Raw genomic sequence first — 20,679 nt, forward strand, 5'->3', positions numbered from 1 at the left:
TGAAGGAGTGTTAGTGTGAAGATACAGAGGAGCTGGACTGAGTGTCTTTACAGTTACTCTACAGCTCTGATGATGATGAAGGAGTGTTAGTGTGAAGATACAGATGAGCTGGACTGAGTGTCTCTACAGTGACTCTACAGCTCTGAGGATGATGAAGGGACAGAGAGAGTGGGTGTGGGGGCAGGGCTGGAGGTCAGTCTTCAGACAGCGGGAGGAGGCGATGGAGCTGTCGGGAGGGTGTGTGCGCGGGAGGCCGGACGCGGTCCTCCAGGCTGTGCTTCCTGCAGGCCGGCGAGTGTTTGCTCAGGGGAGCGAGGAGCTGCTTCCTGTTTCCGTGCCGAGGGCTGAGGGCTGAGGGCTGAGGGCTGAGGGCCGAGGGCTGAGGGCCGAGGGCTGAGGGCCGAGAGCCGAGGGCCGAGGGCCGAGGGCCGAGGGCCGAGGGCTGAGGCACAGGGGGTGGCACTGCTGCCTGACAGCGCTGGGGCCCCTGGGGGTTCAGTTCATGGGGCGCTGCCTGTGTGGAGTCTGCACGGTCTCCCAGTATCTGTGGTCTTTTCCCCCTGGTGCTCCAGTTTCCTCCCACAGTCCATGACATCCTGGTGGATTCATTAGCTTTTTGGGAAAACTGGCTCTGGGGAGTGAGTGTCTCTGTGTGCCCTGTGATGGACTGGGGTCCTATCCAGGGGGTACTTTACACTTGATGCTTGCTGGGACGGACTCCGGCTCCCCTGTGACCCTGAAGAGTGGATATTAAATGGACGATGGGATGGGAGAGATGTGCCGTGTCCCCTTGTGTGCACTCACAACTACGCCCGTTAAAGTACCCCCTCTTTGTTGACGCTCCCTAGGTGGATGTGTTGTTCTTGCGTCTGCTCCTTTGCGGTGGTAGTTTGTGGACGGTCCCTAGGGGTGGCTGCCTGGAGGGGGCTCCCGCCTGGCTTGCTGCCTGCAGCCTGGCCCTAAACCTCCTGCCTGCTCGGAATTATCAAGGGATTTCACCAGCGTTCCGATGGGACACTCTGACCCAGAACTGGGGGACGCTGGCTGGCTTTCTGCTCCGAAGCTCGTAAGCTCAAGGCCAGCGGGTTCGTTTTGGTCGGCACAGCTGTGCAATGAGAGCTGCTCACTCTGGTACACCAGCAGGGGGCGCTACACAACACCGGCTCAGTGTGAGCGCTGTTTCGTGCCAGAGCCTGGCCTGGAGGGCATCGGGGGTGTGTGTGTGTGTCTCTGCTGTGATCGTGCACAGTGGGGCGTGTGTGTCTCTGCTGCTGTGATCGTGCACGGTGGGGCGTGTGTGTCTCTGCTGCTGTGATCGTGCACGTTGGGGTGTGTGTGTCTCTGCTGCTGTGATCGTGCACGTTGGGGTGTGTGTGTCTCTGCTGCTGTGATCGTGCACGGTGGGGCGTGTGTCTCTGCTGCTGTGATCTCGCTAACTATAGACCACACCTGAGATGGACAGATAGAGAGAAAGAGGGGTGGAGATAGAGAAGAAGATACATTTTATATGTAAATATCTTATGATTGTGTCTGTATTGTAAATGTCTGTAGATTCTTTGTTTTATGTTAACTATTTGTTTTGCTTTGGCAACACTGATTTTACTCATTGGTCATGCCAACGAAGCACCTTGAATTGAGCTGAATTGAGATGGAGAGAGTTAGAGGGAGGGATGGAGGGAGAGGACTGTCTACAGCCTGCACCTGAGAGAGAGAGAGAGAGAGAGAGGGCTGTCTACAGCCTGCACCTGAGAGAGAGAGAGGGCTGTCTACAGCCTGCACCTGAGAGAGAGAGAGAGGGCTGTCTACAGCCTGCACCTGAGAGAGAGAGAGAGAGGGCTGTCTACAGCCTGCACCTGAGAGAGAGAGAGAGAGGGCTGTCTACAGCCTGCACCTGAGAGAGAGAGGGCTGTCTACAGCCTGCACCTGAGAGAGAGAGAGAGAGAGAGGGCTGTCTACAGCCTGCACCTGAGAGAGAGAGAGAGAGGGCTGTCTACAGCCTGCACCTGAGAGAGAGAGAGAGAGGGCTGTCTACAGCCTGCACCTGAGAGAGAGAGAGAGAGGGCTGTCTACAGCCTGCACCTGAGAGAGAGAGGGCTGTCTACAGCCTGCACCTGAGAGAGAGAGAGAGAGGGCTGTCTACAGCCTGCACCTGAGAAAGAGAGAGAGAGGGCTGTCTACAGCCTGCACCTGAGAAAGAGAGAGAGAGGGCTGTCTACAGCCTGCACCTGAGAGAGAGAGGGCTGTCTACAGCCTGCACCTGAGAGAGAGAGGGCTGTCTACAGCCTGCACCTGAGAGAGAGAGGGCTGTCTACAGCCTGCACCTGAGAGAGAGAGAGAGAGAGGGCTGTCTACAGCCTGCACCTGAGAAAGAGAGAGAGAGGGCTGTCTACAGCCTGCACCTGAGAGAGAGAGAGGGCTGTCTACAGCCTGCACCTGAGAGAGAGAGAGGGCTGTCTACTGCCTGCACCTGAGAGAGAGAGAGGGCTGTCTACTGCCTGCACCTGAGAGAGAGAGAGAGAGAGAGAGAGAGGGCTGTCTACAGCCTGCACCTGAGAGAGAGAGAGAGAGGGCTGTCTACAGCCTGCACCTGAGAGAGAGAACGGCAGGACTAGAGGGGACTCTCTAGGCAGGTTCACCTACAGCTCAGCTCTGGGTAGCAGTGTGGTGGACTACGCCATCACCGACCTGGACCCCTCCTGTATCAGTGCCTTCACTGTCAGGCCACAAACTCCCCTCTCCGACCACAGCCAGATCACACTCTACATGAAGAGAGCACACCAGTACAGAGACACACGGACACAGCCCAGCCAGCTGTATGACCTCAACCAGGCGTACAGATGGGACACAGACAGCCTGGACAGATACCAAACTGCACTGGGCGATGACGAAATTCAGACACTGATGGACACATTCCTAAACACTCCGTATCAAACCAACAAATTAGGCATCAACTTGGCCACACAAAAACTAAATCACCTATTCCACAAACTAGCATCAAAATCTAAGCTAAAAACAACTAAATCAAAAAACTACCAAAAAACAAAAGCAAAAGAAAAGTGGTTTGATACGGAGTGCAAAAACATCAGAAATGCACTACGAAAAGTCTCAAATGAAAAACACAGACAACCACACAACACAGATCTGCGACTCAGGTACTGTGACATGGTAAAACTTTACAAACACACGCTGAAAAAGAAAAGAAACACATACATAGACAAACAACTTGCAGAAATTGAGGAGTCACTAAATCAGAACTGTTTCTGGGAGAAGTGGAACAACTTAAACAAATCAAAACCAGAAGAATTGGCCATCCAAAATGGAACAATCTGGCAAACATACTTTGAAAGTCTGTATGAAAAGCTCCCAAATACAAATCAATCAGACCAAAACACCATTTATGAAAAACTCAAAATTTTGGAATTGGCTATCAAAGACAACCAAAACCCCTTAGACTCCCCAATCACTGAGCAGGAGCTACTGGACAAACTCCAGGCCCTCAGACCACGCAAAGCCTGTGGCCATGATGGTGTCATAAATGAGATGCTGAGACACAGCAGCCCAAAGTTGCAACAAGCCCTGCTCAAACTCCTCAATCTCATCATGACAGCTGGATGTTTCCCCGAGGCCTGGAACCAAGGACTGATCACGCCCATCTATAAGAGTGGAGATAAACTCGATCCCAGCAACTACCGGGGCATCTGTGTGAACAGTAACCTGGGGAAGGTATTCTGCAGTATCCTGAATACACGAATACTGGCCTTCCTTACCGAACACAATGTCCTGAGTAAAAGTCAGATTGGCTTCTTGCCAGATCACCGCACATCTGATCACATTTACACCCTGCACACACTGATAGACAAACACGTCCACCAAAAACACAAAGGAAAAATTTTTGCCTGTTTTGTCGATTTCAAAAAAGCATTTGACTCGATTTGGCATGAGAGATTGTTTTATAAACTACTCCAAAGCGGCATAGGGGGCAAAGTGTACGACATAATTAAATCAATGTATTCAGAGAGCAAATGTGCAGTGAAAATTGGAAACAAAAGGACTAAATTCTTCACCCAAGGCCGCGGGGTGAGACAGGGCTGCAGCCTGAGCCCAACACTGTTCAATATCTATATCAACGAATTAGCAGGAATGTTGGAGCAGTCTGCAGCTCCTGGTCTCACACTACACGACACAGAAATCAAGTTCCTGCTCTACGCAGATGACCTGGTCCTGCTGTCGCCCACAGAACAGGGGCTGCAGCAGAACCTGGCACTGCTGGAGCAGTACTGTCAGACCTGGGCACTGACAGTCAATCTGGACAAGACCAGAGTTATGGTTTTCCAGAAGAAAGCCAGACCTCAGGGAAACAGGTACAAATTCACACTGAACAACAACACATTGGAGCACACATCCAGCTACACATATCTCGGTCTCACCATCAGCTCTTCCGGGAGTTTTGACCTGGCAGTGAAGGCACTGAGGGAGAAGGCACTCAGGGCTTTCTACGCAATAAGAAAGAGGCTCTTCAACATCAACCCACCAACAAGAATCTGGCTCCAAATACTTGAAAGTGTAATCCAACCCATTGCCCTATACGGCAGTGAAGTGTGGGGTCCCCTCACAGACCAGGATTACACCCAATGGGACAAACACCCCACAGAAACTCTGCACATGGAGATCTGTAGAAACATCCTCCGTGTGCAGAGAAGAACTCCTAACAACGGGTGCAGGGCCGAATTAGGCCAGTACCCACTATTGATAAACATACAGAAAAGAATATTCAAGTATTGGCTACACCTAAAAAACAGTGACCAAAATTCCTACCACCACAAAGCCCTGCTGAGCCAAGAGCTGAGCCCAAAACAGAGCCCCCTGAGCCAGCTGGTCCTGAGGCTCACCGACCTGAGCCACACCGACACTAACCAGCCTCAGGACAGCACTGCTAGAGCACCACAACCCAGACTCAACCACATCACAGCACAGATCAAACAGCAATATCTCACACACTGGGACACACACACACAGACACAACATAAACTGGAATGTTACAGAACCTTAAACAGACAATACACACTAGCTGAATATTTGACCAAAATAAAAAATAACAAACAGAAACAGACCCTGACGAAGTACAGGCTCAGTGACCACAACCTGGCCATAGAAACTGGGCGACACAGGCAGACCTGGCTGTCCAGAGAGGACAGGCTGTGCTCCCACTGCCAGCGGGGAGAAATAGAGACAGAGGTGCACTTCCTACTGCACTGTGACAGATACTCTGGGATTAGAGAAACATTCTTCCCGAAATTCAGAAATCTAATCCCAGAGTTCCCACACCTGCCAGAATCACAACGGGTCCCAATCCTACTGGGAGAGGGAGGAGGGAACTCAGTTGAACTGGCAGCCCAGTATGTGATCTCCTGTCACAGCCTGAGGAACAGTGAGTCTGTCTCCCAATAATGCTCCAGCCGCCTACAGAATATGTCAATATTGTATAATATGTCTTTGTTGTAAATGTCTGTAATATGTCTGTAGATTTTATTTTACTTCTATTTTTGTTTTGTTTCATGTAAATATCATTACTTTCATTTGCTTTGGCAACACTGATTGTACCCATCGGTCATGCTAATAAAGCACCTTGAATTGAATTGAATTGAATTGAGAGAGAGAGAGGGCTGTCTACAGCCTGCACCTGAGAGAGAGAGAGAGAGGGCTGTCTACTGCCTGCATCTGAGAGAGAGAGAGAGAGAGAGGGCTGTCTACAGCCTGCACCTGAGAGAGAGAGAGAGAGGGCTGTCTACAGCCTGCACCTGAGAGAGAGAGAGAGAGGGCTGTCTACTGCCTGCATCTGAGAGAGAGAGAGAGGGCTGTCTACAGCCTGCACCTGAGAGAGAGAGAGAGAGAGAGGGCTGTCTACAGCCTGCACCTGAGAGAGAGAGAGAGAGAGAGAGAGAGAAGGATGTCTGGGTAGCTGCAATTGAAGGGAAAGATCTATTGTTCTATCAAGGACACAGGAGAGTGGGAGGCCAGCTGGTACCCATGGCAATGGATAAACCAGCACCTGGTGCCCTCCTGCCTGCCTCTCTGTCTCTCTGCCAGCCTGCCTGTCTCTCTGCCAGCCTGCCAGTCTCTTTTGTCCTGCCTGTGTCTGCCAGCCTGCCTGCCTGTCTCTCTCTCTGTCTGTCTGTCCAGCTAACAGGACCTGCACTGGGAGAGATCTGAGGGGGAAGGGGGTGTTCGCACCTGAGATTGGGTTTCTGGAGCAGGATATGGCCGAGGGCTTGATGAAGTGCTGTTGAAAGAAGAGGATTCTCTCTCCTCTCTCCCTCTGTTTGTCTCGCAGCGCGGATGTTGCTCTGTGTGTGAGACCCAGTGTGAATCCTGTGTGAGGGCGTGTGTGCACGTGTGTCAGGGTGTGTGTGTGTCTGTGATCACAGTGTGCTCGTCTGTCAATGTGTCTGTGGGTGTCACTATATTTACCATCTGTCTGTATTAACCCCCCCCTCTCTCTCAGTGCAGTGTTAATGTACTGGAGTGTCCAGCCAGTGTGTCTGTATTAACCCCTCTCTCTCTCAGTGCAGTGTTAATGTACTGGAGTGTCCAGTCAGTGTGTCTGTATTAACTCCTCTCTCTCTCAGTGCAGTGTTCATGTACTGGAGTGTCCAGTCAGTGTGTCTGTATTAACCCCTCTCTCTCTCAGTGCAGTGTTAATGTACTGGAGTGTCCAGTCAGTGTGTCTGTATTAACTCCTCTCTCTCTCAGTGCAGTGTTCATGTACTGGAGTGTCCAGTCAGTGTGTCTGTATTAACCCCTCTCTCTCTCAGTGCAGTGTTAATGTACTGGAGTGTCCAGTCAGTGTGTCTGTATTAACCCCCCCCTCTCTCTCAGTGCAGTGTTAATGTACTGGAGTGTCCAGCCAGTGTGTCTGTATTAACCCCTCTCTCTCTCAGTGCAGTGTTAATGTACTGGAGTGTCCAGCCAGTGTGTCTGTATTAACCCCTCTCTTTCTCAGTGCAGTGTTAATGTACTGGAGTGTCCAGTCAGTGTGTCTGTATTAACCCCTCTCTCTCAGTGCAGTGTTAATGTACTGGAGTGTCCAGTCAGTGTGTCTGTATTAACCCCTCTCTCTCAGTGCAGTGTTAATGTACTGGAGTGTCCAGTCAGTGTGTCTGTATTAACCCCTCTCTCTCTCGGTGCAGTGTTAATGTACTGGAGTGTCCAGTTATATTAGAAATACAAATAATCATGCAAATTCTCCCCCTCGTCAGCTAACGAGCTGCACCCCCTTCCAGCCCATCACACTCCTGCTGTGTGCTCGGTGCTGGGCAGCGGGAGGGGGTTCTCTAATTACCCCCTAATTAGTCCTCTCTGCCTGGCCATCTGCTCCGGGAGAGGGAGGGGGTCGGGGGGATGAAGGCCGTATTGATGGCCGAGCAGGCAGGCCACAGACTCCTGGGCCCGGGCTGTCTAAGGGCCATGCTGGTTCTGGTTCTGCAGTACTGTGGCTGTCGAACCCAGCCAGCCTTGTGCTCTGGAAGGCCACACAGCCCCTGGCCAGGTTACTAGGAGCCCACAGGACCCCAGGATACTGGGTCCCAGAGTCCGTTAGTGCCGAGACTTGTCGCTGCTCATGAGAGCAGCAGAGCTTGCCTTGGTGTGGAGCGTCAGTGTTTGTTCTCACGGCCCTCGGTTCCTGTCTCTCTCTCTCCCTACCCTGTCTCTCTCTCTCTCTCCCTACCCTGTCTCTCTCTCCCTACCCTGTCTCTCTGTCTCTTTGTCTCTCTCTTCCCAAGTCTCTCTGTCTCTCTCTTTCCCCCGTATCTCTCTCTCTCCCTACCCTGTCTCTCTGTCTCTCTCTCCCTACCCTGTCTCTCTCTCTCTCTCTCTCTCCCCCTGTCTCTCTGTCTCTCTCTCTCCCTGTGTCAATTCAATTTCAGTTCAAGGTGCTTTATTAGCATGACCGATGGTTACAATCAGTGTTGCCAAAGCAAATAAAATGTCTCTCTCTCTCTCTCTCTTTCTCTTTCTCTCTCTTTCTCTTTCTCTCTCTCTCTCTTTCTCTCTCTTTCCCTCCCCCTGTCTCTCTCTCTCTCTCCCTCCCCCTGTCTCTCTGCCTGTCTTACTCTCCTGGTAAAGAAGTGCCTCATGTTCTCTGCCTGCTTTGTCTGTAATGAGCACTGTTGTTTAACGGGGTGTATAATTAGACACAAGCCTTATGGGATTTTTATGGGTGCAGGTTTGAGGTATGAGAGCTATTTATTGTTGCAGGAGGTATAATCCTAACCTGGCTTCTGGCTGTTGTCAGAGAGTGAACCCCTCCCCCTGCCCCCTCTCAAATTCAAACTCAACAAACTTTATTAGCCTGAATTACAGTGTTACATTACAGTGCAAAACTCATCAACAATAATAATATTAGAGAGGCTCACTGTCTGCTCCTCGGGCTGTGACAGAAGATCACAGGCCCACAGTTCCTCCAGCAGGACTGGGAGCTGCTCTGACTGTGACAGGTGTGGGAATTCTGGGATTAGATCTGTCCTCTCTGGACAGCCAGGTCTGCCTGTGTCCAGTTGTTCTGGCCAGATTGTGGTCAAGTAGCCTGTCCATCGTTTGGGTCTGTTTCACAGTAGTATTCCAATTTTTACTGCAAGTTTCTTAGGGGGTGAGGAGGGGTTTCACTTGTTAGAATTTGTTTTCATTTTGATTTTTGATTGTTAGATAAATAACCCCTCTGTCCCTCTCTCCCCTGTCTCTCTCTCAGGCTGTCAGTATTAACCCCTCTGTCCCTCTCTCCCCTGTCTCTCTCTCAGGCTGTCAGTATTAACCCCTCTGTCCCTCTCTCCCCTGTCTCTCTCTCAGGCTGTCAGTGCTCCGTGACAGTGACAGTGTCTCCAGAACATGAGGCCCTGCTGAAGAGCTCGATCTCCCTGCCCTGCTCCTACACCACCACAGAAAAGCCCAATAACGTCCTTGTGGAGTGGTTCATCGTGAGTCTGTCTCACCTCTTCTCTGGTTACACATTTCAGCTCTTCAGTCAGCACCTGAGTTAGTGCAGTGTTAATGTACTGGAGTGTCCAGTCAGTGTGTCTGTATTAACCCCTCTCTCTCTCAGTGCAGTGTTAATGTACTGGAGTGTCCAGTCAGTGTGTCTGTATTAACCCCTCTCTCTCTCTCAGTGCAGTGTTAATGTACTGGAGTGTCCAGTCAGTGTGTCTGTATTAACCCCTCTCTCTCTCAGTGCAGTGTTAATGTACTGGAGTGTCCAGTCAGTGTGTCTGTATTAACCCCTCTCTCTCTCAGTGCAGTGTTAATGTACTGGAGTGTCCAGTCAGGATGTCTGTATTAACCCCTCTCTCTCTCAGTGCAGTGTTAGTGTACTGGAGTGTCCAGTCAGTGTGTCTGTATTAACCCCTCTCTCTCTCAGTGCAGTGTTAATGTACTGGAGTGTCCAGTCAGTGTGTCTGTATTAACCCCTCTCTCTCTCAGTGCAGTGTTAATGTACTGGAGTGTCCAGTCAGTGTGTCTGTATTAACCCCTCTCTCTCTCTCTCTCTCAGGACGAGGGAGGGGCGAGGAAGAGAGTGGCGTATCACACAGAGTCCAGGAGTGGTACTGACTTGGACACGCCGGTGTCCGGCCGGGTCTCGCTGGGGAAGGACCTGTCCCTCAACCTCCGAGAGGTGCAGATCTCAGACGAGAGGCCTTATCACTGCCAGGTCACCGCGGGGGCCACAGGAAGTGCAGAGGGCACAGTGCAGCTCAAGCTGTTCGGTGAGCCGCTGTTCCTCTTCTTCCGCTGGTAGTGGACGAGAGCTCCTGTCGTGGACTCGTGGCCATGGCTTCAGTTACACGGCACCACTGCCTGAGCAGACCGTCTGGTCCCGGGAGCCTAGAGACAGAAACAAGGAGGAGCCATCGAGATCACAGGCAGCCGCGGAGGGGAGGCGAGGGGGAGACAGGGGGGAGATGAAGGGGAGACAGGGTGTAGGGCAGAGGGAGACAGGGGGAGACAGGGGGAGACAGGGGGAGACAGGGGGAGACAGGGGGAGATGAAGGGGAGATGAAGGGGAAATGAAGGGGAAATGAAGGGGAGATGGGGGGGAGATGAAGGGGGAGATGGGGGGGAGACAGGGGGTAGGGCGTGGGGAGACGAAGGGGAGACGAAAGGGAGACGGGGTCGAGCAGAGGAGAGACAGGGAAACAAGAAGGCTGGGAGGGGAGACTGTGTTTCTGGACTCTCCTGCACGCCCACCTGCTGTAGCATGCTCTGGCCGGCCCTCGTCCCCGCCCAGAGCCTCTGGTGCCCAGTGGGGTCAGCTGAGAGGTGTGACCAGTGGAGAGGTGTTGGTCATGTGCCTGAGCCTGACCACTGGGCCACAGGGGCCTGAAAGAACAACTGTCCTTGCGATAGCAAGCCCGCTGGGGCTGGCCTGACTCTCTCTGTTCCCCTCTTCTCTCAGCTGCCCCAGAGAAGCCAGAGGTGAAGGAATCCGGTCGGATCATTTCTGTAACTGAAAAAACCACATCAGAGGTTTGTTCTGTATTGCGTCTCTCAGTGCAGTGTTAATGTACTGGAGTGTCCAGTCAGTGTGTCTGTATTAACCCCTCTCTCTCTCAGTGCAGTGTTAATGTACTGGAGTGTCCAGTCAGTGTGTCTGTATTAACCCCTCTCTCTCTCAGTGCAGTGTTAATGTACTGGAGTGTCCAGTCAGTGTGTCTGTATTAACCCCTCTCTCTCTCAGTGCAGTGTTCATGTACTGGAGTGTCCAGTCAGTGTGTCTGTATTAACCCCTCTCTCTCTCAGTGCAGTGTTCATGTACTGGAGTGTCCAGTCAGTGTGTCTGTATTAACCCATCTCTCTCTCTCAGGTGGGCTCCTGTGTCAGTAGGAATGGTCATCCTACACCCAAAATCATCTGGTATAAAGACTCCACACCCCTTCCTGAGATCACAGACATCAATGATAGTGAGTATATAATTATAAAAGTATATTAAAGTATGTTAATAATATAAAATTACAATATGTCCTTAGGTCAGTGTGTCTGTATTAACCCCTCTCTCTCTCTCAGTGCAGTGTTAATGTACTGGAGTGTCCAGTCAGTGTGTCTGTATTAACCCCTCTCTCTCTCAGTGCAGTGTTAATGTACTGGAGTGTCCAGTCAGTGTGTCTGTATTAACCCCTCTCTCTCAGTGCAGTGTTAATGTACTGGAGTGTCCAGTCAGTGTGTCTGTATTAACCCCTCTCTCTCTCAGTGCAGTGTTAATGTACTGGAGTGTCCAGTCAGTGTGTCTGTATTAACCCCTCTCTCTCTCAGTGCAGTGTTAATGTACTGGAGTGTCCAGTCAGTGTGTCTGTATTAACCCCTCTCTCTCTCAGTGCAGTGTTAATGTCCTGGAGTGTCCAGTCAGGGTGTTAACCTATCTGTGTCTGTCAGACATGTACATGCGCTCCAGTGTGGTGAAGGAGTCTTCTAGTCTCTACACCGTCTCCAACTCGCTGTACCTGAAGCCAGTGAAGGAGGACAAGGACTCGAAGTTTCACTGCCGTGTGGAGTACAGCATGCCTGGGAAGTCTGTCCAGCACAAGGACTCCGACAGCTTCACCCTGTCCTTACACTGTGAGTCCATCTAGTTGCATGGCCTGTCTCTCTCCCCCTCTGACCGTCTCTGTACAAAGGAGTCTGTCTGTGACAAGACCCCCATCTCCTTTATAAGCTAAAAGTTTTCTCCTCTGAAACCTAGATTTTCATTGACTCTCTGTATTGTCCAATCAGATTACACAGAGGAGGTGACCTTTGCCCTGGTGAACTCCGCACCAATCAAAGAGGGTGATGACGTCACAATGAAGTGTGAGGCAGATGGGAATCCCGCCCCTGATTTTGAGTTCAACAAAAAAACAGTAAATCCTGTTAATGTACTGGAGTGTCCAGTCAGTGTGTGTGTATTAACCCCTCTCTCTCTCAGTGCAGTGTTAATGTACTGGAGTGTCCAGTCAGTGTGTCTGTATTAACCCCTCTCTCTCTCTCTCAGTGCAGTGTTCATGTACTGTAGTGTCCAGTCAGTGTGTCTGTATTAACCCCTCTCTCTCTCAGTGCAGTGTTCATGTACTGGAGTGTCCAGTCAGGGTGTCTGTATGAACCCCTCTCTCTCTCAGTGCAGTGTTAATGTACTGGAGTGTCCAGTCAGTGTGTCTGTATTAACCCCTCTCTCTCTCAGTGCAGTGTTCATGTACTGGAGTGTCCAGTCAGGGTGTCTGTATGAACCCCTCTCTCTCTCAGTGCAGTGTTAATGTACTGGAGTGTCCAGTCAGTGTGTCTGTATTAACCCCTCTCTCTCTCAGTGCAGTGTTAATGTACTGTAGTGTCCAGTCAGTGTGTCTGTATGAACCCCTCTCTCTCAGTGCAGTGTTAATGTACTGGAGTGTCCAGTCAGTGTGTCTGTATTAACCCCTCTCTCTCAGTGCAGTGTTAATGTACTGGAGTGTCCAGTCAGTGTGTCTGTATTAACCCCTCTCTCAGTGCAGTGTTAATGTACTGGAGTGTCCAGTCAGTGTGTCTGTATTAACCCCTCTCTCTCAGTGCAGTGTTAATGTACTGGAGTGTCCAGTCAGTGTGTCTGTATTAACCCCTCTCTCTCTCAGTGCAGTGTTAATGTACTGGAGTGTCCAGTCAGTGTGTCTGTATTAACCCCTCTCTCTCTCAGTGCAGTGTTAATGTACTGGAGTGTCCAGTCAGTGTGTCTGTATTAACCCCTCTCTCTCAGTGCAGTGTTAATGTACTGGAGTGTCCAGTCAGTGTGTCTGTATTAACCCCTCTCTCTCTCTCTCTCTCTCTCTCTCTCAGAGTAATGACAGGATCATTCTAGCTGGCAGTGATGGGGTCTTGACCCTGAAGGCGGTGAGCCGTGACGCTGGGGGGGTGTACATGTGTGAGGCTGTTGATTTTGACTCCCCGGACTCGGTGCAGCTGATGAAGGAGCTGTTGCTCACTGTACACTGTGAGTACCCGTCTCTCCATGCCCCCAGAGCTGTGTCTTCATGGAGGCCTCAGATTAATGTGCCCTCTCATGCTCGCTCTTTCAGACCTGGACCCTCTGACAGTGTCCCCCAGCGACACGCAGCTGGTGCCACTAGGAGGCGATGTGGAGCTGGTCTGCACCACGCAGGGGTCCGACACTCACAGCCTGCAGTGGAGCAAGGCAAGAGCCAGTCTTTCCTCTGTCTGCGCTGTGGAGTGTGCTCGTGTGTTACCCGTTAGGTCTGTGTGCTCCCTGTGTGTGTGCCTGCCTGACTGCTGTCACGCGTGCAGAGGTGTGTGACGTGTTGTGGCTGTGTTGCAGGGCGCGGACGTCCTGTCCCAGTCTGGGGTGCTCTCTCTGGAGAGGGTGACGTATGAGGATGCAGGGGTGTACAGCTGCCTGGGAACTGTGCCCTCTGTTCCAGGCCTGCAGAGGGAGACCAACATCTCTGTCATCGTCACAGGTGTGCTGACTGTACACTGTCTCTCCCAGCAGTACTGACCGCACTGTACACTGTCTCTCTCACTTGCATTGACTTATTGTGTCTAATTCAGAATAAACTTAACTGTCTCACTGCCAGTATAACAATTATGATGAAAATACTCTCTCTCTCAGGGAGGCCGGAAATAGACAGTGCTTTGGATGGTGTAGTGGTGAAAGAGGGTGATCTTGTGACCCTGACATGTTCTGCCCAGGGTTACCCCATGCCAAACATTACCTGGACACCTTCTGGGAAAAAGGTCTGTCTCTCACTGTATCATATTGTCCAGTTAGTGTGTCTGTATTAACCCCTCTCTCTCTCAGTGCAGTGTTAATGTACTGGAGTGTCCAGTCAGTGTGTCTGTATTAACCCCTCTCTCTCTCAGTGCAGTGTTAATGTACTGGAGTGTCCAGTCAGTGTGTCTGTATTAACCCCTCTCTCTCTCAGTGCAGTGTTAATGTACTGGAGTGTCCAGTTAGTGTGTCTGTATTAACCCCCCTCTCTCTCAGTGCAGTGTTAATGTACTGGAGTGTCCAGTTAGTGTGTCTGTATTAACCCCTCTCTCTCTCAGTGCAGTGTTAATGTACTGGAGTGTCCAGTCAGTGTGTCTGTATTAACCCCTCTCTCTCTCAGTGCAGTGTTAATGTACTGGAGTGTCCAGTCAGTGTGTCTGTATTAACCTCTCTCTCTCAGTGCAGTGTTAATGTACTGGAGTGTCCAGTCAGGGTGTCTGTATTAACCCCTCTCTCTCTCAGTGCAGTGTTAATGTACTGGAGTATCCAGTCAGTGTGTGTGTATTAACCCCTCTCTCTCTCAGTGCAGTGTTAATGTACTGGAGTATCCAGTCAGTGTGTCTGTATTAACCCCTCTCTCTCTCAGTGCAGTGTTAATGTACTGGAGTATCCAGTCAGTGTGTGTGTATTAACCCCTCTCTCTCTCTCTCAGTTTGTTTCTAATAGTGTGAACCGTATTACCAGCACCGTGACCCTGACTGCGACTTCCAAGATCCTACAGAGTGGTGTCACTTGTGAGGCGACTAACATGCACGGAACCATCACCAAGATGCTCCGGGTCATGGTTGGCAAAGGTCAGCACTCCGAACTGCTGGTCCCCTGTGGACCCTGTATTAACACAGGAGAGGTCTGGTGACTGTGACTGGGATCCTCCAAGCAGGTGGTGGACTGGTGGACAGCTGCCTCCAGTTTTTGGAAACCTGCATTGGGCCAGTGTATCTTCAGTGTGCCTGTGAGGACACAGAAAAATCAATGCTCACTCTGCTGTGGTTCTGCAGTGCTGTCAGTGAGAGCTGTCTCTCCTCCAGTGGATGGAGACTCTGCTGTGGTCCTGCAGTGCTGTCAGTGAGAGCTGTGTCTCTCCTCCAGTGGACGGAGACTCTGCTGTGGTCCTGCAGTGCTGTCAGTGAGAGCTGTCTCTCCTCCAGTGGACGGAGACTCTGCTGTGGTCCTGCAGTGCTGTCAGTGAGAGCTGTGTCTCTCCTCCAGTGGACGGAGACTCTGCTGTGGTCCTGCAGTGCTGTCAGTGAGAGCTGTGTCTCTCCTCCAGTGGACGGAGACTCTGCTGTGGTCCTGCAGTGCTGTCAGTGAGAGCTGTGTCTCTCCTCCAGTGGACGAAGACTCTGCTGTGGTCCTGCAGTGCTGTCAGTGAGAGCTGTGTCTCTCCTCCAGTGGACGAAGACTCTGCTGTGGTCCTGCAGTGCTGTCAGTGAGAGCTGTGTCTCTCCTCCAGTGGATGGAGACTCTGCTGTGGTCCTGCAGTGCTGTCAGTGAGACCAGTGTCTCTCCTCCAGTGGATGGAGACTCTGCTGTGGTCCTGCAGTGCTGTCAGTGAGAGCTGCGTCTCTCCTCCAGTGGATGGAGACTGCTGTGGTCCTGCAGTGCTGTCAGTGAGAGCTGTCTCTCCTCCAGTGGATGGAGACTCTGCTGTGGTCCTGCAGTGCTGTCAGTGAGAGCTGTGTCTCTCCTCCAGTGGATGGAGACTCTGCTGTGGTCCTGCAGTGCTGTCAGTGAGAGCTGTGTCTCTCCTCCAGTGGACGGAGACTCTGCTGTGGTCCTGCAGTGCTGTCAGTGAGAGCTGTGTCTCTCCTCCAGTGGATGGAGACTCTGCTGTGGTCCTGCAGTGCTGTCAGTGAGAGCTGTGTCTCTCCTCCAGTGGACGGAGACTCTGCTGTGGTCCTGCAGTGCTGTCAGTGAGAGCTGTGTCTCTCCTCCAGTGGATGGAGACTCTGCTGTGGTCCTGCAGTGCTGTCAGTGAGAGCTGTGTCTCTCCTCCAGTGGATGGAGACTCTGCTGTGGTCCTGCAGTGCTGTCAGTGAGAGCTGTGTCTCTCCTCCAGTGGACGGAGACTCTGCTGTGGTCCTGCAGTGCTGTCAGTGAGAGCTGTGTCTCTCCTCCAGTGGATGGAGACTCTGCTGTGGTCCTGCAGTGCTGTCAGTGAGAGCTGTGTCTCCTCCAGTCACTTTTTTCTTTTTCCTTTTGCAGACACTTCCACTGCGTCCCCTGATTATCCCAGTGGAGGTAAAATCCTGTCTTTCTCAGTTCTTTCTTTTACCTGGTTTCCCATTAGTTCCTGTTGGCCTCACTTTCAGTGCGTCTTCTGTTCTGTCCCGTGAGATTCGCGTGTGTGTGTCTGTGAGTGTCCCTGTCCATCAGGGCTCTGTCCTCCGAGGCAGAGTGCTGTCCTCAGGGCGGAAGGAGTCGAGAGCGGTTTCTCTTCGTGTTTTGCTGCTGTTACCTCCTGGCCGGGGGTCCCTCTGGCTGTCCTGCGCTCAGGACAGGAGGGGAGGGGTCTTTCACTCTAGTCCGTCTGTCAGCCTGTTCCACCCGGACCCCCGCCTCCTGCTGTGCTCCTCGCCGATCCTTCCCAAAGAGTTATTCCCGAGGAAGTGGCGCAGGGATACGGTGCGGAAGGGACTTCTGGGGAAACCCATTGATTCCGAATTGGCTGAAAACAGTCATCGGCCTCCGAGCGGGTCTCCGAGCTCACCGAGAGCCTGCAGTCTGGCTCGGGCTCCGCGGTTGGAGAACGTGACTGGGATTTTCCGGCTGGGTGAGCGTTTCCGGAGGAATGGGATTAGAGGATAAGATCATTGAAGAAAACTCCACCGCAGTGGGGAAGGGGACAGGGGGACGGATTTGTGGCGTTTTCCTACCAGCAGAGCAGTTGCCACAGGAGCCAGTTACAGTAGATGAAATCAAACAGTTGAAGAAAATGTGGAATTGTAGGACTGTGTCACATGGCTGTGGTCTGTTGTGTTGCCCTGTCTGTGTCTGTACATTGTCTAGCGTTGTCGATCTGTTCTGTGCAGTCTTGCAGCGCTGTGCGGCGGTACAGTGCGCTGTGCTGTGTAGTTGTGTAACGACACAACGTTGCGCGACTCTGCTCTCAGTGTCTCTTCTCTGTCTCACACCGCTGCCAACAGGGAACCCTGTACTGACCTCAGGTCTGTATTAACCCCTCTCTCTCTCAGTGCAGTGTTAATGTACTGGAGTGTCCAGTCAGTGTGTCTGTATTAACCCCTCTCTCTCTCTCAGTGCAGTGTTAATGTACTGGAGTGTCCAGTCAGTGTGTCTGTATTAACCCCTCTTTCTCTCAGTGCAGTGTTAATGTACTGGAGTGTCCAGTCAGTGTGTCTGTATGAACCCCTCTCTCTCTCAGTGCAGTGTTAATGTACTGGAGTGTCCAGTCAGTGTGTCTGTATTAACCCCTCTCTCTCAGTGCAGTGTTAATGTACTGGAGTGTCCAGTCAGTGTGTCTGTATTAACCCCTCTCTCTCTCAGTGCAGTGTTCATGTACTGGAGTGTCCAGTCAGTGTGTCTGTATTAACCCCTCTCTCTCTCAGTGCAGTGTTAATGTACTGGAGTGTCCAGTCAGTGTGTCTGTATTAACCCCTCTCTCTCTCTGTGTGTCTCAGCGGGGAAGCAGCAGTCAGGCAGCAGTGGGGTGGTGGTGGCCATCGTCGTCTGTGTTCTCCTGCTCCTCCTGCTGGTCGCTCTGCTGTACTGCCTGCAGAGGAAGGGGAAGCTGCCGTGTGGACGACAGGAGAAGAAGGAAGTGTGAGTCCCAGGAAACCGCTCGCAGGACAGAGATCCCACTGTGTTGTTAAAGGGAGAAGTCTCGGTGCCCCAGTAGGGGGCGCTCCTGTCTCCGGAGCAGGCCTTTCACACCCGCGCCCCAGTATGGAGACGGGGTTCACCCCGCTGCTGGAGAAGGAGGGTGTCGGTGCGCAGGAGCGCTTGTTTCTGGCGTGACCCCTTCCCCCCCTCTCCCCCAGGTTGAACGCGGAGACCAACACCAACGACATCGTCGTGGAGATGAAGTCTGACAAGGCCAACGAGGAGGCGGGGCTGCTGGAGCCCAGAGGCAAGCGGCCGACCGCGGCTCAGGTCAGAGGTCGAAGCGGGGTGTGTGGCTGCTGCGGGGGGCGTGCGCTCGGTGGTCGACCCAGGACTCTCCAGCTGTCCGATACGGGCCGGGGGCTGAACCGGGGGAAGGTTGTTCAGTAGCGTTCGGCTGGGCCGTGTGGGCGTGACGTCGGTTTTCATCCTGGCCTCCTGCCGTTCTCTTCTTGTCCCGTTTCTCAGTGACGCCACCAGGGGGCGCCCGTGCGGTGTGACAGGCCGACGTTCGGAGGACGAGGACTAAACGACGAGGACACCTGGACGTGACGCCGATCTGTAAAAAGACTGGGAGCGACGACGCAAAGCCTTCTGGGATACTGTGACGTCAGGGTTTCTGGGGGGGGTGGGGGGGGCACCTCTTGGTTCAGGAAGAAGTGCATGCTGGGTAACGGGGCGTCGCCGATCCCACCTTGCCAGCGAGAGGGCTGCTTGTTGACAAGACTGTTTTTTTAACTGTTTTCCTCCTCCTCCTGTTTCACTCGTTCGGCCAGCATCGCAGGGAACGGGGAGGGAGAACCGAGGGGAAGTGGGAACGGTTGTTCTCGGAACGTTCTCGTTTCGTTTTTTAAGTTGTTGTTGTTTGTTTGTTGTTGTTGTTGTTGTTTTTCTGTAACCTGTCAATCCAAAACTACAACCAAGTGTTCAAAAATTCCCTTTTCCACATTTTCTTTTTCAAGTTGTTTGGCTCCTTTTGGTCTTCCCAAAATCAGGCTACTCCAGGCTCATTTTCCAGATAAAGTATTTTGGTCCTGGCAGGTTCTGCTTTTAGATTGTCATTCTTTTCTATATATTCAATTTATAGCTGGGAATTTCTGTATATATAGCCAGATCTGCATCTCTGACAGCGTGTACAGTATCTATACATCTCTACCTGTAGCACTGACACAGATCACATCCACAGCACTCTTCCAGGATAATCAATTGTTTTTGATTGATGGGTTCTCAGAGGCGATCAGCTCTGCGGTTTTCTGCCTAGTGTAGGAGAACACGGCTGTTATTTATGATGCTGAGGAAATAAAGGTGACAGTTTTTTTTTTACTACTGTATTTGAGGCTCTGTTCTGCTCCTTGTGCGCTGTAGCCTGTGCTCTGCAGTGAAGAGGGGAGAGAGGGGGCTCTCTGTTTCTCTGTGTTGTTGGTGTGTCTCCGTGGTTCTGTGAGTGTGCGTGCACCTGCGCGGCGCGTGTGTCTGTGTGTGCGTGACCTGTACTCTTGACTGTATAGAATTGGATTAATACAGACAAAAAAAAAACCCTTGAACCCTGGTGCTCCTGGCCTCTTTTCTGTGTTTTTACTTGTGCCTTTTTGTTGAAACACAAGAAAATCACCTTATATGGGAATCCTGCTGCTCTCTGTCTGCTTGTCCATGTGTCTGATAGCAGTGTAATCTGTCGGTCTCTGTCTACCCTGCAATATTGTCAGTGCTGGCTAACACTACCGATCAAGACTGTCAAACACAACCTGTCTACAACACTACCGATCAAGACTGTCAAACACAACCTGTCTACAACACTACCGATCAAGACTGTTAAACAGAGCCTGTCTACAACACTACCGATCAAGACTGTCAAACACAACCTGTCTATAACACTACCGATCAAGACTGTCAAACACAACCTGTCTACAACACTACCGATCAAGACTGTCAAACACAACCTGTCTACAACACTACCGATCAAGACTGTCAAACACAACCTGTCTACAACACTACTGATCAATATTGTTGGTTCCAGCTGATCAGATAGGTGTACTGTTGAACTCAAGACGATCAGTAGGTTCAGCAGTGGAGACTGATACTGTTGAACTCGGATGATCAGTAGGGAGCGACAACGCTGATCATTGGTTGATCAGCGATAGTGATTAATGAAGGTGATCAGTGGACGGTACGCAGAACCTGCTGTGTCTCCAGAGCTGCACAAGCATCTGAAAATCAGAGGGAGAGGAAGAGAGAGGGATGAAGGGATGGGAAGACGGAGAAGGGCTGTCAGGTCCCAGACTCCAGGATAAACACACTGCGGACCTGCTCTGGTGACGTCACCATCTCGGCTCTGCTGCTCGGATGCCAGGCGTCCATTAGGATATTAAATGGGAGTTTTTCACTCTGTGTAATTGATACGGGGGCTGAGGGGGCAGATTTATGTCCTGACAGACAGGGAGAGAGAGCGAGTGTGTGTAGAATGTACAAGTGTATCAAGAGAGTGAGCTGAGAGAGAGAGGAACTTCCAGTCTTCTTAGACCAGGAGGACAGCTGGTCCAGTGGTTCAGGTCCAGTCCTGTTACACCAGGAGGACAGCTGGTCCAGTGGTTCAGGTCCAGTCCTGTTACACCAGGAGGACAGCTGGTCCAGTGGTTCAGGTCCAGTCCTGTTACACCAGGAGGACAGCTGGTCCAGTGGTTCAGGTCCAGTCCTGTTACACCAGGGGGACAGCTGGTCCGGTGGTTCAGGTCCAGTCCTGTTACACCAGGAGGACAGCTGGTCCGGTGGTTCAGGTCCAGTCTTGTTACACCAGGAGGACAGCTGGTCCAGTGGTTCAGGTCCAGTCCTGTTACACAAGGAGGACAGCTGGTCCAGTGGTTCAGGTCCAGTCTTGTTAGACCAGGAGGACAGCCGGTCTTGCAGTGTGTCTCTCTCTGCAGAAGGAAATCTGTAGTTTATGAGTTGAGATGCTACTGTGGCTGGGGGTGTTTATAATGTTCTCTGTTCTTTATGAGTGGTTTGCTATTAAGAGCTGGATAATTGCACCGCAGAGCTCCAGGGTGGTGATGAAATTAGCTGAGTGC

General features: G+C 51.7%; 1 protein-coding gene across 2 annotated transcripts in view; it reads left to right on the top strand.

Moving 5' to 3' along the window:
- The window catches only part of bcam (basal cell adhesion molecule (Lutheran blood group)), a 33,130-nt gene extending 13,972 nt beyond the window's left edge, over positions 1-19,158 (top strand). Inside the window, exons 2-16 of one of the 2 annotated variants that reach the window (XM_088905528.1) lie at positions 8,845-8,972; positions 9,542-9,755; positions 10,445-10,515; positions 10,853-10,949; positions 11,419-11,601; positions 11,758-11,882; positions 12,826-12,979; positions 13,065-13,180; positions 13,322-13,463; positions 13,616-13,740; positions 14,427-14,568; positions 15,980-16,015; positions 17,413-17,554; positions 17,773-17,861; positions 18,083-19,158. In XM_088905528.1, coding sequence (XP_088761654.1) covers positions 8,845-8,972; positions 9,542-9,755; positions 10,445-10,515; positions 10,853-10,949; positions 11,419-11,601; positions 11,758-11,882; positions 12,826-12,979; positions 13,065-13,180; positions 13,322-13,463; positions 13,616-13,740; positions 14,427-14,568; positions 15,980-16,015; positions 17,413-17,554; positions 17,773-17,861; positions 18,083-18,114 — 1,796 coding nt within the window. In that variant the 3' untranslated portion in view covers positions 18,115-19,158. Of the gene's footprint in view, positions 1-8,844; positions 8,973-9,541; positions 9,756-10,444; positions 10,516-10,852; positions 10,950-11,418; positions 11,602-11,757; positions 11,883-12,825; positions 12,980-13,064; positions 13,181-13,321; positions 13,464-13,615; positions 13,741-14,426; positions 14,569-15,979; positions 16,016-17,412; positions 17,555-17,772; positions 17,885-18,082 lie in introns of both variants that reach the window. The other variant, XM_088905527.1, reaches the window with a different exon arrangement.
- Positions 19,159-20,679: the final 1,521 nt, after the last annotated feature.

This window comes from Atractosteus spatula, chromosome 25, assembly GCF_055471065.1.
Source record: "Atractosteus spatula isolate fAtrSpa1 chromosome 25, fAtrSpa1.hap1, whole genome shotgun sequence".
NCBI classification, from domain to species: domain Eukaryota; kingdom Metazoa; phylum Chordata; class Actinopteri; order Semionotiformes; family Lepisosteidae; genus Atractosteus; species Atractosteus spatula.